The sequence below is a fragment of the Aquarana catesbeiana genome, linkage group LG01 (genome assembly GCF_042186555.1).
Source record: "Aquarana catesbeiana isolate 2022-GZ linkage group LG01, ASM4218655v1, whole genome shotgun sequence".
Lineage (NCBI taxonomy): Eukaryota > Metazoa > Chordata > Amphibia > Anura > Ranidae > Aquarana > Aquarana catesbeiana.
This window is the reverse complement of record NC_133324.1, coordinates 46710437-46725763: the sequence shown is the minus strand read 5'-3', so window position 1 is coordinate 46725763 and position 15327 is coordinate 46710437. Positions and strand designations below refer to the sequence as shown.

The window sequence follows — 15327 nt, the reverse complement described above, 5'->3', positions numbered from 1 at the left end:
CGCCGCAGAGACCACCATTACAGTAAACAGAACCGCCCACTGAAAAGATGGATACCTCGGTTGTGGCAGCAGCTGCTGCCGTTACCGAGATATCCATCTTTAAAGTGCCGACGTGTATATATATATATATATATATATATATATATATATATATATATATATATATATATACATATACAGTGGGTGGTCGTTAAGTGGCTAGCAGACTTCTACTTACATCAAAGTCACCATCAGGTTCCCCTTACATCAGGGACCCTCTTACATCTGGATCCCCATCAGAGTCTCCCCCTACATCAGAGTAACCATCAGCCTTCCCCTTACATTGGAGTCTCTATCAGAGCCCTCATATATCAGGGACCCCTCTTACATCATGTTTAACATCAAAGTCCCCCATGCATCAGGGTCCCTAGCAGAGTTCCCCTTACATCAGAGCCCCCCCATCAGACTATCTTTACATCACAGTCCCCTTACATTAGGGGCTCCTCTTACATCTGGATCCCCATTAGACTTCCCCTTACCACAAAGTCCCCATATATCAGGGGCCCCTCTTACATCAGGTTCAACATCAGAGTCCCCCCCATGTATCAGGGTCCTTAGCAGACTTCCCCTTACATGGGGGCCCCTCTTACAGCTGAGTCTCCATTAGATTCCTCCTTTACATCAGGGACCCCATCAGAGTCCCTCCTCAAACCTGTGTCCCCATCAAAGTCCCTCCTTACATCTGTGTCCCCATCAAAGTCCCTCCTTACATCTGTGTCCCCATCAAAGTCCCTCCTTATATCTGTGTCTCCATCCCAACAGTCCCTCAAGTTAGTGAGACAGAAATACAGAATAACTGTACTGTACCTGCTTCTGAACCATCAAAATAATGATCATGGCTGAAATCGGAATCTGTAATAAGAAAGACATCCTATTAATAATGACATTTTATTTCATCCCAGTAATACGGAATCACAAACAATGAATGAATTGGACCCAACCCAGATTTAGAGGAAATTGCAAAACTGCTCCAGCGCCTTCAGGTTGGATGGTTTGCGTTTGTGAACAGCAATCTTTAAGTCTGACCACAGATTTTCTATTGGGCTGAGGTCTGGGATTTGACTAGGCCATTCCAACACATTTACATGTTTCTCCTTTAACCGCTCAACATGTCAAGTGATAAAAATTACACGCAATAGTGAAACAGCGACAAACTTCAATACAAAAAATTTTCCATAGGCAAAGGCAAAATGCGTCTGGTGGTTGGTTGCCTGATCGGTTCCTGCACTTACCAAATCTAAGTCGCAGGCTTCTCCTTCCTCAGCATCATGGCGGTGCGGCTCCCCCTGCATCTCCTCCCTCCTCAAGGGCCAATAGGATCGTTTCTCCTCTCGGCCAATTGGGTCTCAGGACCTGTTTCCTGAGCCCCGCATGGACGGACAGCTTACTAGCTAGTGGGAATTAGCAAACAAACATTTGCTGGTCTTCCTAATAGGGGTGTTATGGTCTAAGTAGATCCAGCACAGGTAGACCTGTGTTAGAAAACCAGGGACCCCACAATTTCTCAAAATGTACAGGATTTCCTCTGGAAGGAATATAGCTTTTTCTAGTTTTATGGTGGAGTTAATTCAGGAAACCCTGACCCTCATCAAGGCTGGGTGGGGGATTTCCAATATTGTACTATGAGCTTCGGGCTTGAAGTCATACTCTCTTTAGGGCAAAAAAAAAGCTACGGGTGTCAGAAGACCAAAAAGAATTTGCAAGGTTTGCCAAATGTTTAACCGGTATTTACCAAGTTTTGGCCATTGCCACAGATGGGCCTCTTGAACTGAACTTTTACCTGTGGATCTGTAAGACATCCTGTCACTGAGATACTTCTACATCAAAGCCTAAACCCTGAATTTTCCACATTTAGTGGTATTCCTTTTATCCCTGGAGCAACATGGATACAATCTATTAGAAGTACTCTAGGAGCAACAAGGACTGCATTATATAGAACCCACCAGAGATTGAGGGTCTGCATTGTATAGTACCCACAAAAGACTGGAGTCTACGTTTAAAAATGCTACAAGAGCCTGGGGTCAGTACTGTATTGTATCCACCAGAGACTGGGGTCTGCATTGTATAGTACCCACCAAAGACTAGGGTCTGCATTGAATAGTATTCACCAAAGACTGGTGTAGCAAGGTCCCAGGCCTCCTTTGGTGTAATGAGAACCTCCAGGGTCCGAGATAGCTGACATGGGTTGTGAGGCGTGGTGGGTGCAAGATGATTAAAGTCATTGGGCACCAGACTTTTTGAATGCAAAAGAGAGTTCATTTCTCTTAACAAACTTTTGAGGGAGAGGGTTAGGGCCAGAACACTCATAGGTAGTTGCAAGTTCTCATTGGCAGACTCAGAGACTTCAATCGGACCACAGCCATGCAGGGAAAGGCATCCAGCAAGAAGCCACATCTGCACTTGCAGGAATGCTGTCTCCTATGGCAACAGTCTTTAACCACTTCCCTACCCGCCCATAGTCATATGACGTCCACAGATGGGATCTCCCATCCTGGGTGGGCGTCATATGACGTCCTGGGATTCCCGGCCACCTAGGGGGCGCGCGCGCGCCCGCCGTGTTGCTCGGGACCCGGTGCGTGTGCCCGGCGGCCGCGATGTCCGCCGGGCACCCGCGATTGCCCGTTAACCGGGCCGGCATGTGGATCTGTGTGTGTAAACACACAGATCCACAGCCTGTCAGCTCTGAGGAGAGCGATCTGTGTTCCCAGAACAGAGGAACACTGATCGGTCTCCTCCCCTTGAGCGTCCCCTCCCCCTTCAGTTAGTAATCACTCCCTAGGAAACATATTAACCCCTCCCCGCCCCCTAGTGGTTAACCCCTTCACTGCCTGTCACATTTACACAGTAATCAATGCAATTGTATAGCATTGATCGCTGTATAAATGTGAATGGTCCCAAAAATGTGTCAAAAGTGTCCGATGTGTCCGCCATAATGTCGCAGTCACGAAAAAAAAATCGCGATCGCCGCTAAAAAAATGCCATAAATCTATCCCCTATTTTGTAGACGCTATAACTTTTGCGCAAACCAATCAATATACGCTTATTGCGATTTTTTTTTTACCAAAAATATGTAGAAGAATACGTATCGGCTGAAACTGAGGAAAAAATTTGTTTTTTAAAAAAAAAATTGGGATATTTATTATAGCAAAAAGTAAAAAATATTGTGTTTTTTTCAAAATTGTCGCTCTTCTTTTGTTTATAGCGCAAAAAATAAAAACCGCAGAGGCGATCAAATACCACCAAAAGAAAGCTCTATTTGTGGTGAAAAAAGGACGTCAATTTTTTTTGGGTACAACGTCGCACGACCGCGCAATTGACGTTTAAAGTGCGACAGCGCTGAAAACTAAAATTTGGCCGGGAAGGAAGGGGGTGAAATTGCCCGGTATTGAACCGGTTAACAGTCTTTAACAGTTCCTAACACAAAGCGTAACAGTTCCTTTCTATTCCACTACAAACACTCCTTGTAGTTCTTCAGCCCACTGAGCTCCCCGTCTTTCACTAGACTCTCTGATTCACTGCCATTGAATCCGTTGAGCTCCTCCAATCTTCACAGTAGTATCTTCCTCAAGCGCCACCCCCGCTTCTTTGCTGGGTCCCTAGCTTGGCACTCAAGATACCTCTGAAGCTTCACCCCCGCTGGCCTGCTCGGTCCCTGGCTTGACACACAAGGCTGCTTTGCAAGCGTCACCTCCGCTGGTTGGGTCCCTGGATTGATTCCCACTGAAGTTTCCCGGTTCTTCCCTGTCCCCGGTTGGTGAGAATACTGCTCCGGTACTTACTTCTGTTACTCACTGTGGTCCCTTTGTAATTAGGCGGATAGTCCCTTACTGGCGATGGATTCCCCTCTACCTCCGACCACAACAGGTTCTCCGACCAGCAGAACCGTCACTTTTGGTTGGACTGGAAGCCGCAGTCCCAACCCTACACTGCTCTCTTGCTTCTGGATAGGCCCTCAGACAGCCTAGCAGCCAGATGTGCCTGGGATAGGCCCAAACTCCGTCCTTGCAGCCCGGGCAATACAACACATGTCCACCCAGACAGCTGTCCAGGTGACACAGAACATACAGTGCCTTGCAAAAGTATTCACCCCTTGGCATTTTTCGTGTTTTGTTGCCTCCCAACCTGGAATTAACATGGATTGTTTGAGGATTTGCATCATTTAATTTACAGAACATGCCCACAACTTTGAAGATGTTTTTTTTTTTATTGTGAAGCAAACAACAAATAGGACAAAATAACAGAAAAAGTCAATGTGCATAACTATTCACCCCCCTAAAGTCAATACTTTGTAGAGCCACCTTTTGCGGCTATCACAGCTCCAAGTCGCTTTGGATAACTCTCTATGAGCTTACCACATCTTACCACTGGGATTTTTGCCCATTCCTCCTCGCAAAACTGCTCCAGCTCCTTCAGGTTGGATGGTTTGAGTTTGTGAACAGCAATCTTTAAGTCTGACCACAGATTTTCTATTGGACTGAGGTCTGGGCTTTGACTAGGCCATTCCAACACATTTTCATGTTTCCCCTTAAACCACTTAAGTGTTGGTTTAGCAGTGTGCTTGGGGTCATTGTCCTGCTGGAAGGTGAACCTCCGTCCTAGCCTCAAATCACACACAGAGTGGTACAGGTTTTGCTCAAGAATATCCCTAGCAACTAACACTAGCTAATATCCCTTAGCACCATCCATCTATCCTTCAAATCTGACCAGTTTCCAAGTTCCAACTGCTGAAAAACATCCCCACAGCATGATGCTGCCACCACCATGTTTCACTGTGGGGATGGTGTCCTTTGCGTGATGTGATGTGTTGGGATTGCACCAGACATAGCGTTTTCTTTGATGGCCAAAAAGTTCAATTTTAGTCTCATCAGACCAGAGCACCTTCCTCCATACATTTTGGGAGTCTCCCACGTGCCTTTTCGCAAACTCAAAACGTGCCATTTTGTTTTTTGCTGAAAGTAATGGCTTTCTTCTGGCCACTCTGCCATAAAGCCCAACTCTATGGAGCGTACGGTTTATTGTCGTCCTATGTACAGATACTCCAGTCTCTGCTGTGGAACTCTGCAGCTCCTCCAGGGTTACCTTAGGTCTCTGTGCTGCCTCTCTGATTAATGCCCTCCTTGCCCGATCCGTGAGTTTTGGTGTGCGGCCGTCTCTTGGCAGGTTTGCTGTTGTGCCATGTTCTTTCCATTTGGTTATGATAGATTTGATGGTGCTCCTAGGGATCATCAAAGATTTGGATATTTTTTTATAACCCAACCCTGACTTATACTTCTCAACAACATTGTCCCTTACTTGTTTGGAGAGTTCCTTGGTCTTCATGGCAGTGTTTGGTTAGTGGTGGCTCTTGTTTAGGTGTTGTAGCCTCTGGGGCCTTTCAAAAAGGTGTGTATATGTAATGACAGATCATGGGACACTTAGATTGCACACAGGTGGACATCATTTCACTAATTATGTGACTTTTGAAGGTAATTGGTTGCACCAGAGCTTTTGGGCTTCATAACAAAGGGGGTGAATACATACGCACATGCTAATTATCAGTTTTTTATTTCTGAAAAATAGTTTTATGTATATATTTTTTCTAATTTTACTTCACCAACTTAGACTATTGTGTTCTGATCCATCACATATAATTCAGATTAAAAAAACATTGAACTAAAGGTTGTAATGTAACAAAATAGGTAAAAAGCCAAGGGGTGAATACTTTTGCAAGGCACTGTAGATCACCTGACTCCACCTGAATATATAGGCTCTCCCAGCAGGCCAAGGGATTCAAGAAAATCCCTGCCCATTGGCTGAAATACCCCATATACCCATAACCTGATCTTGCGTTGCCCTTCTCATATCTAGTACCACCAAGTACCCGGCCACCTAGTGGTAGAAGAGAAAAGTGCAACAAGGCCAAACTTAGGGAGAAATCAATAGATCTCTAACAATCAACCAGGATAGTTATTCCTGGCAGGTAAATTTGTGAGGAGCAACTCTGCCTAAACTCCAGGGTGCTACACTGGGGTCTGCATTGTATAGTACCCACTAAAGACTGGAGTCAGCATTGTAGCACCCAGCAGAGACTAGCGTCATTATTGCTTAGTACCCACCAGAGACTGGGGTGTGCATGACATTGTACCCACCAAAGACTGGATTTTGCATGGTATAATACCCACCAAAGTCTGAGGTCTAAATTGTATATTACCTATGAGAAACTGGAATCTATATTATATAGAATCCACAAGAGATTGGAGCTTACATTGTATAGAACAATAAAAAGAGGGTTTGGGACTTTGAATGAGGTTCAAGACATGGTTGGGGTGTGTTTAAAAGAATCACATGTTTATTAACATGGAAAGTGTATAAATGTAAACATATGGGTCATGAGGTTGCGCATAATCGTACATATATAGCATGGTCATAAGAGACACACAATCATATCAACTTGGAAACTCATGACATTATGGCAAATACATATCTCTAACATGGTACATCAAGGATACAATCAATATCGGCTTAAAGGCACATGACAACAACGAAAATTCGGGAGCAAATTCCCATGAGTCCATATGTATATATACACAATTCTAGAAGCAGCACATTGCATAGAAATGGCATTGTATAGATGGATAAAAGCACGGTAGCTTGGAAGACAAAAGATTTGGTTGGTAGCTGGTGATGGTGTGTGTCGGCATCCTAGATTGTCCGACGCGTTTCGTGTTAATACACTCATCAGGGGCGGATGCTCCCTAGTATCTAAAAAGATTGGAATATATTAGATCTATTGTGACACTAAGCATAACAAGCAGGGGCAGATTGGCCCGTCCTAAGTACTTACATATGGAGAGTAGATGCGGGGGTGTGTTGAATGTGGGACCAAAGCCAAACCAAAAAGAGTGTCCCGGAAGCTGGGGTATAATGGAGCCGCATGTACCTAAGGCGTAATGCACAGAGCTTCCCACAGGGAAAGTGGCCACTCTACAACCTGCGCCATAATAGTAAGGAGGTGATAAGAACTGCCATGGAATCTACACTGAATGGATAAAATCTGTGTTAAGTATTATTGTGACACTAGAAAAATTCAGTGGCACCAAAGCTGGCACTGGAATTACCTAGATGGCGTGCATGGAGAGGTAGAGGGTCCCTGTGCAGTGTGGCATGTTCCACACTGTGAGAATCGTGGCTGAGCGAGAGCGGCGTGTTATATACACACCGCACAGCCACGCGCTGACTCCTACCGACGTCACGCCGGCCCGACACGTGTAGGGAGGGGTAAACACCGCCCCGACAACGACTAACCTCCCCAACTGTGGCTGCTAGTGTGGTGAAAACCGCGCCCTGCGTCGTGACGTCACGCGTGAGGCACGTTGCGTGACGTGACGTTGATGATGACGCGCTGAGGATACCCGCCAAGTCCCCCCGAGCCCCCCGCCTCGGATAGGCGAAAGGGAGGACATACAGGGCGCATCACAGCTTCCGGGATAGGACAACAAAAAGGGGGCTAGAGTTACCATAAAGTGACAAGCTAACCACCCAAATAGAATAAAAAACAAGTGCCGCACGACTCATGGACATGAGGGAACATGTCCCGAGTGCAGCAGGGCCCCAAGTATGGTGCATAGCCCAATGGAGCCAAAAACACCCACCTAGACGGCAGGGGAACACTGCCACCTCGGTCAAAAAACCCCCATCCCTAATTGGCAGAAAAGAGGGGGGACTGTGTAAACAACACAGGACTTTAAATGAGGACACATCTAGTGTTCCTCCATCCCTGGTACAAAATAATAAAAAAAGGGGGTTTGGGACTTTGAATGAGGTTCAAGACACGGTTGGGGTGTGTTTAAAGGAATCACATATTTATTAACATGGAACCTACCAAAGCCTGGAGTCAACATTGTAGCACCCAGCAGAGACTAGCGTCTCTATTGCTTTGTACCCACCAGAACCTGGGGTTTGCATAACATTGTAATAAGTAGTAGCAGCGCCACAGATGTGTGCTCAAATGAACAGCTGCTACTCCAATAATTGTGAAAAAAACAATTAGTGAACAGTGTAAAGTGATAATAGCGCTAATCCACATACAACAAAAACTTTACAATCTGAAAAGTTGAATACTACAAATTATAACATATGTATATATGTGTTTAAACCAATTGTTCAACATTTGCATGTGTACATATATATGTGTTAAACCAAATTCAATATGCAATATCTATAAAGTGCTAATGCATAATATAAACTCTATGCAACATACTATAAGTTGTTGAGATAAGGTGCAAAAAGGATCAAAAAAATGTGCAATGATGAATATCAATATTAACATAATAAACAAAAAATATGCCAAATGAGTGAACAGTCTCTCCTTATGTGATTATCACAAAAAACGCAAAAATCAAACTTCACCGACATGTGAATCCTTCACCGCTCTCTCTCAATTGGACTCACCAGATGAATAACTGGATATACCAACTGAAGAACATCACTGTCCACAAATGGTCATCAATCACAGTTTTTCTTTTAACGATTACAGCATATCATGGGAAAGAAAAAGAAAAAAGGAGGCTTCCATAGCGTAAAAAATATCACACAGGCTTGTTAAAAAACGATTTGCCCTACACATACTGTAGCTAAGCCTGTTACTCCCTAGTGTCGGGCAGGCACTCTTCAAATGTGAGTGGAATGCAAATAGTTTAACAAGCCTGTGAGGTTTTTTTTACACTATGGAAGCCTCCTTCCTTTTTTCTTTCCCATAATATGCTGTAATCGTTGAGAGAAAAACGGATTCATGACCATTTGTGGAGAGTGTTGTCCTCCAGTTGATATATCCAATTATTCATCTGGTGAGTCCAATTGAGAGAGAGCGGTGAAGGATTCACATGTTGGTGAAGTTTGCTTTTTACGTTTTTTGTGATCATCACATAAGGAGAGACTGTTCACTCATTTGGTATATTTTTTATTTATTATTCTAATATTGATATTCATCGTTGCACATTTTTTTATCTTTTTTGCACCTTATCTCAGCAACTTTATAGTATGTTGCATAGAGTTTATATTATGGACTAGCACTTTATAGATATTGCATATTGAATTGGTTTAACACATATATACATACAGTATCTCACAAATAGACATATCTACACCTGTCACATTTTTGCAAATATTTTATTATATCTTTTCATGTGACAACACTGAAGAAATGACACTTTGCTACAATGTAAAGTAGTGAATGTACAGCTTGTATAACAGTGTAAATTTGCTGTCCCCTCAAAATAACTCAACACACAGCCATTAATGTCTAAACCGCTGGCAACAAAAGTGAGTACACCCCTAAGTGAAAATGTCCAAATTGGGCTCAAAGTGTCAATAGTTTGTGTGGCCACCATTATTTTCCAGCATTGTCTTAACCCTCTTGGGCATGGAGGTCACCAGAGCTTCACAGGTTGCCACCAGAGTCATAGTTACATAGTTACATAGTAGGTGAGGCTGAAAAAAGACACAAGTCCATCAAGTCCAACCTATGTGTGTGATTATGTGTCAGTATTACATTACATATCCCTGTATGTTGCGGTCATTCAGGTGATTATCTAATAGTTTCTTGAAGCTATCAATGCTCCCCGCTGAGACCACCGCCTGTGGAAGGGGATTCCACATCCTTGCCGCTCTTACAGTAAAGAACCCTCTACATAGTTTAAGGTTAAACCTCTTTTCTTCTAATTGTAATGAGTGACCACGAGTCTTGTTAAACTCTCTTCTGCAAAAAAGTTTTATCCCTATTGTGGGGTCACCAGTACAGTATTTGTAAATTGAAATCATATCCCCTCTCAAGCGTCTCTTCTCCAGAGAGAATAAGTTCAGTGCTCGCAACCTTTCCTCATAACTAAGATCCTCCAGACCCTTTATTAGCTTTGTTGCCCTTCTTTGTACTCGCTCCATTTCCAGTACATCCTTCCTGAGGACTGGTGCCCAGAACTGGACAGCATACTCCAGGTGCGGCCGGACCAGAGTCTTGTAGAGCGGGAGAATTATCGTTTTATCTCTTGCGTTGATCCCCCTTTTAATGCCAATATTCTGTTTGCTTTATTAGCAGCAGCTTGCATGCCATTGCTGAGCCTATCATCCACTAGGACCCCCAGGTCCTTTTCCATCCTAGATTCCCCCATAGGTTCTCCCCCCAGTGTATAGATTGCATTCATATTTTTCCCACCCAAATGCATTATTTTACATTTTTCTACATTGAACCTCATTTGCCATGTAGTCGCCCACCCCAATAATTTGTTCAGGTCTTTTTGCAAGGTTTCCACATCCTGCGGAGAAGTTATTGCCTTGCTTAGCTTAGTATTGTCAGCAAATACAGAAATTGAACTGTTTATCCCATCCTCCAGGTCGTTTATAAACAAATTAAATAGGATTGGTCCCAGCACAGAACCCTGGGGAACCCCACTACCCACCCCTGACCATTCTGAGTACTCCCCATTTATCACCACCCTCTGAACTCGCCCTTGTAGCCAGTTTTCAATCCATGTACTCCCCCTATGATCCATGCCAACAGACCTTATTTTGTACAGTAAACGTTTATGGGGAACTGTGTCAAATGCTTTTGCAAAATCCAGATACACCACGTCTACGGGCCTTCCTTTATCTAGATGGCAACTCACCTCCTCATAGAAGGTTAATAGATTGGTTTGGCAAGAAGGATTCTTCATGAATCCATGCTGATTACTGCTAATGATATTGTTCTTATTACTAAAATCTTGTATATAGTCCCTTATCATCCCCTCCAAGAGTTTACATACTATTGATGTTAGGCTAACTGGTCTGTAATTCCCAGGGATGTTTTTTGGGCCCTTTTTAAATATTGGTGCTACATTGGCTTTTCTCCAATCAGCTGGTACCATTCCAGTCAATAGACTGTCTGTAAAAATTAGGAACAACGGTCTGGCAATCACCTCTTCCACTCCTCCATGACGACATCACAGAACTGGTGGATGTTAGAGACCTTGCGCTCATCCTCCTTCCATTTGAGGATGCACCATAGATACTCAATAGGGTTTAGGTCTGGAGACATGCTTGGCCAGTCCATCACCTTTACCCTCAGCTTCTTTAGCAAGGCAGTGGTCGTTTCGGAGGTGTGTTTGGGGTTGTTATGTTGGAATACTGCCCTGCAGTCTCCGAAGGGAGGGGATCATGCTCTGCTTCAGTATGTCACAGTACATGTTGGCATTCATGGTTCCCTCAATGAACTGTAGCTCACCAGTGCCGGAAGCACTCATGCAGCCCCAGATCATTACACTCCCACCACCATGCTTGACTGTAGGCAAGACACACTTGTTTTTGTACTCCTCACCTGGTTGCCGCCATACACGCTTGACACCATCAGAACCAAATAAGTTTATCTCGGTCTCATCAGACCACAGGAGATGGTTCCAGTAATCCATGTCCTTAGTCTGCTTGTCTTCAGCTAACTGTTTGCGGGCTTTCTTGTGCATCATCTTTAGAAGAGGCTTCCTTCTGGGATGTCAGCCATGCAGACCAATTTGATGCAGTGTGCGGCGTATGGTCTGAGCACTGACAGGCTGCCCCCCCCACCCCTTCAACCTCTGCAGCAATGCTGGCAGCACTCATACATCTATTTCCCAAAGACAACCTCTGGATATGATGCTGAGCACGTGTACTCAACTTCTTTGGTGGACCATGGCGAGGCCTGTTCTGAGTGGAACCTGTCCTGTTATACAGCTGTATGGTCTTGGCCACCGTGCTGTAGCTCAGTTTCAGGGTCCTGGCAATCTTCTTATAGCCTAGGCCATCTTTATGTAAAGCAAGAATTTGTTTTCAGATCCTCAGAGAGTTTTGCCATGAGGTGCCATGTTGAACATCCAGTGACCAGTATAAGAGAGTGAGAGCGATAACATCAAATTTAACACACCTGCTCCCCATTCACACCTGAGACCTTGTAACACTAACGAGTCACATGACACCAGGGAGGGAAATTGGCTAATTGGGCCCAATTTGGACATTTTCACTTAGGGATGTACTCATTTTTGTTGCCAGCGGTTTAGACATTAATGGCTGTGTGTTGAGTTATTTTGAGGGGACAGCAAATTTACACTGTTATACAAGTTGTACACTCACTACTTTACATTGTAGCAAAGTGTAATTTCTTCAGTGTTGTCACGTGAAAAGATAAAATAAAATATTTACAAAAATGTGAGGGGTATACTCACTTTTGTGAGATACTGTATGTTATAAGTTGTAGTATTCACCTTTTCAGATTGTAAAGTTTTTTTGTGTGTGGATTAGCGCTATTCTTATCACTTTACACGGTACATAGCATTGTACCCACCAGAGACTGTGGTGGGCATAGCATTGTACCCACCAGAGACTGCGATGGGCATAGCATTGTACCCACCAGAGACTGGGGTCTATATTGTAGAGCATTGTTCATTAGCAGTACTGAAATAAAGAGTCACAGAGCCCTGGAAAACACTCACACAGTTCCTCCAATTTAAAATGGCATTTACCATTTCTGCCAGTCATGTGATGGGAATGTCCACAGTGAATGTGGGGGTTATGTCCATACTCATCTTCTGAAATGAAAGAATACATGATGAGAGAAGATGGACAGATGATGAGGAATTATTATACAGACCCCTGCCCCCTCAAAGAGTGAAAATGATTTGACAATAAGTTATGCCGTCAACAAAGTGTACCAGTCATGTCACAATGGACAAGGATAGAGAACATATTGTGCATCCTGCCCTTGTTTTTTAAACATTTTTGTTGTAATATGCTCCTAAAGCTTCCACTTTGTTTATACACATTACCATAGCAGTGCTAGGAGGTTACGTTTTGTGAGAGTTAGGTGCTATCACCGTCGATGTGTTGAGGGGATGGAGTTAAGTGCCATCTCCGCCGATGTGTTGAGGGGATGAAAGAATGAGCATGAGATTTACATGTCAAGTTACCTCCAGGAACCTGTCATGCCTCCAATCCCACCCACATTAACACCAATTTGCTACAATCTCAACTGCATTATAGGAATTGTTGCATCTTATATCGACATTTGGTGAATTGAGGTGACATGTCCACCTCCATTATACCTCCTCCTGGAGCCTGGCTGGCACTACATTTAAGAAATAGGGGAATTGATGTCCCAGATTTTTCTTCAGGAATATCTGTTAAATAGCGGAGTTGTATTAGCAGCTTTTTTACAGTGTATATATATCCTTGTCATGCCAACGATACGTAAATTTGACTTATTACCCCAGAGTTCAACTTTAATAACAGTGGAAATGCATTACATGGGGCTCTGGGTATTGTAAATCTATATGACGATGTTGATTCATTGAAAGCTGGGATTGGGGTGGCTTTGATATCATTGTTCACCAAGAGGAGCTCCACCACACCATAGAGCAATCATGGTGGACACCCAGAACCTCCAGTATAATTAAAATCTGGGAATTAGGTGCAGCTATATAATGCTTTTACAAAATATTAAATGCAGTTCCATACTCCAGTATAACAGTAGTAAGGATCAGTTTGCTGCTTTGAAAACTGTGCAACTACATACCTGGAGTCAGGTCACCTCTATACATTGGAGGACCCTCCACATGTGTCTTGGTGTCCTTGTTGATGGCTACATAGGCTGTGAGAGTGGAGATAACACCAGCCTGTAGACTAGTCTCCAAGATCTTCTTCTTTACCTCCACAGAGTCAGACTCTGATCCATGTTCCAGCTCAGAGATCAGAGCTTTGGCGGCCAGTCTGTGGATGGTGGGCCTAAAAGAGGTTAGACAGTGCATGAGGAGACCAGAACCCCTAGTCAGTCTGTGGATGGTGGGTGACAGAAGATAAAAAGTGCATGAGGAGACCATAACCCTGCTAGTCTTTGGTTGGTGGCTGAGAGAAGACAGGCAGTGCATAAGGAGACCAGAGCCCTGCCAGTCTGTGGATTGGAAGCCTGAAAGGTTGGACAGTGCATGAGGAGACCAGAGCTCTTCTAGTCTATGAATAGCAGGCCTGAAAGAGGATAGACAGTGCATGAGGAAACCATAGCCTTGCTAGTCTGTGGTTGGTGGGTGAGAGAAGACAGACAGTGCATAAGGAGACCAGAGCCCTGCCAGTCTGTGGATTGGAAGCCTGAAAGGTTGCACAGTGCATGAGGAGACCAGAGCTCTTCTAGTCTATGAATGGTGGGCCTGAAAGAGGATAGACAGTGCATGAGGTGAACAGAGCTCTTACAATCTATGAATGGTGGGCCTGAAAGAGGTTAGATAGTTTATGAGGAGACCAGAGCCCTGCCAGTCTGTCATTGGTGGCCTTAAAAGAGGTTAGACAATGCTTAAGGAGACTGGAGCCCTGCCACTCTCTCTGTGATGGACCAAAAAGAAGATAGACAGTTCATGAGGAGACCAGAACTCTGTCACTCTGTTGTTGGTATAAATACAAACAATAGAGCCGGCAACTCCAAACGTCCTTGTTACTTCTTTATTGGTGCATAAAAAAGTGAGTAAAAACATACAGGGGCTACTCTGTGGTTGGTGGCCTTAAATTGAGGACAGTTAATGCATGAGGAGACCAAAGCCCTGCCAGTCTGTGGAAGGTGGGCAAAAGAAGAGATACCTGTACAATGTATGAGTAAACCAGAGCTCTGCCAGTCTGTCGATGATTGGCTAAAAAAGCACAACAAGGAGCACAGGCATTGGCCTACCCAATAATACCCCGAGACTCAACCATTATACAGCATTGCACAGAACCGGGACTGCTCTGGCTGATTTTTGGGGTATGAACTGGGATAGGGTGACGGTAAACCTTGGGATACTTCAATGAACTTCAAACTGGTAGTAGTAAAGGACACTAATGCTGAACTATTGCTTCAGGGTGAAGGCGCCCCCTTTGAAGTGAAGACAATTTTTGTTTGATCCAAGAAGTATGCTGATGTACTGAGTAGATGTTATTTGTTGCTACATACCAAAGGTTTGAAAGTTTATGTCTAATATGTACAAGATTTTCATCTATTGTTCTCTCAATAAAAATTCTAATTGATTTTAAAAAACTTCTAGATGCAGTATGGGTCCATTCAACTGGGAATTAGGTAGAAATATTAGACTAAAATAATGTAACTTGGGAGAAATGTGTTATGCCAGTGGTTAGGCTTGTGAAATAAAGTCCCCCATCTTATAAGCTAAAAAAAAGAAGTGAAGACAAGCCGATACTAAACAGGGGCTCCTCGTCAGGAGTATGGTCCAGAGTGTACTGGTAGTAAAGTAAATCTCCCAAAAAAAGCCAAAGAAAAAAGGTTGGTAA

At 43.8% G+C, this 15327-nt stretch overlaps 1 protein-coding gene across 9 annotated transcripts in view; it reads right to left on the bottom strand.

Moving 5' to 3' along the window:
• LOC141130929 (von Willebrand factor A domain-containing protein 5A-like) overlaps nucleotides 1–15327 on the bottom strand; it is a 125697-nt gene that overhangs the window by 29543 nt on the left and 80827 nt on the right. For 5 of the 9 annotated variants that reach the window (XM_073618181.1, XM_073618172.1, XM_073618173.1 and 2 more), the window contains 3 exons: nucleotides 13592–13800; nucleotides 12543–12608; nucleotides 847–891 (listed from right to left, as the gene is read on the bottom strand). In XM_073618181.1, the coding sequence (XP_073474282.1) occupies nucleotides 847–891; nucleotides 12543–12608; nucleotides 13592–13800 (320 nt within the window). The remainder of the gene's footprint in view (nucleotides 1–846; nucleotides 892–12542; nucleotides 12609–13591; nucleotides 13801–15327) is intronic. The other 4 variants (XM_073618176.1, XM_073618178.1, XM_073618179.1 and 1 more) reach the window with 2 other exon arrangements.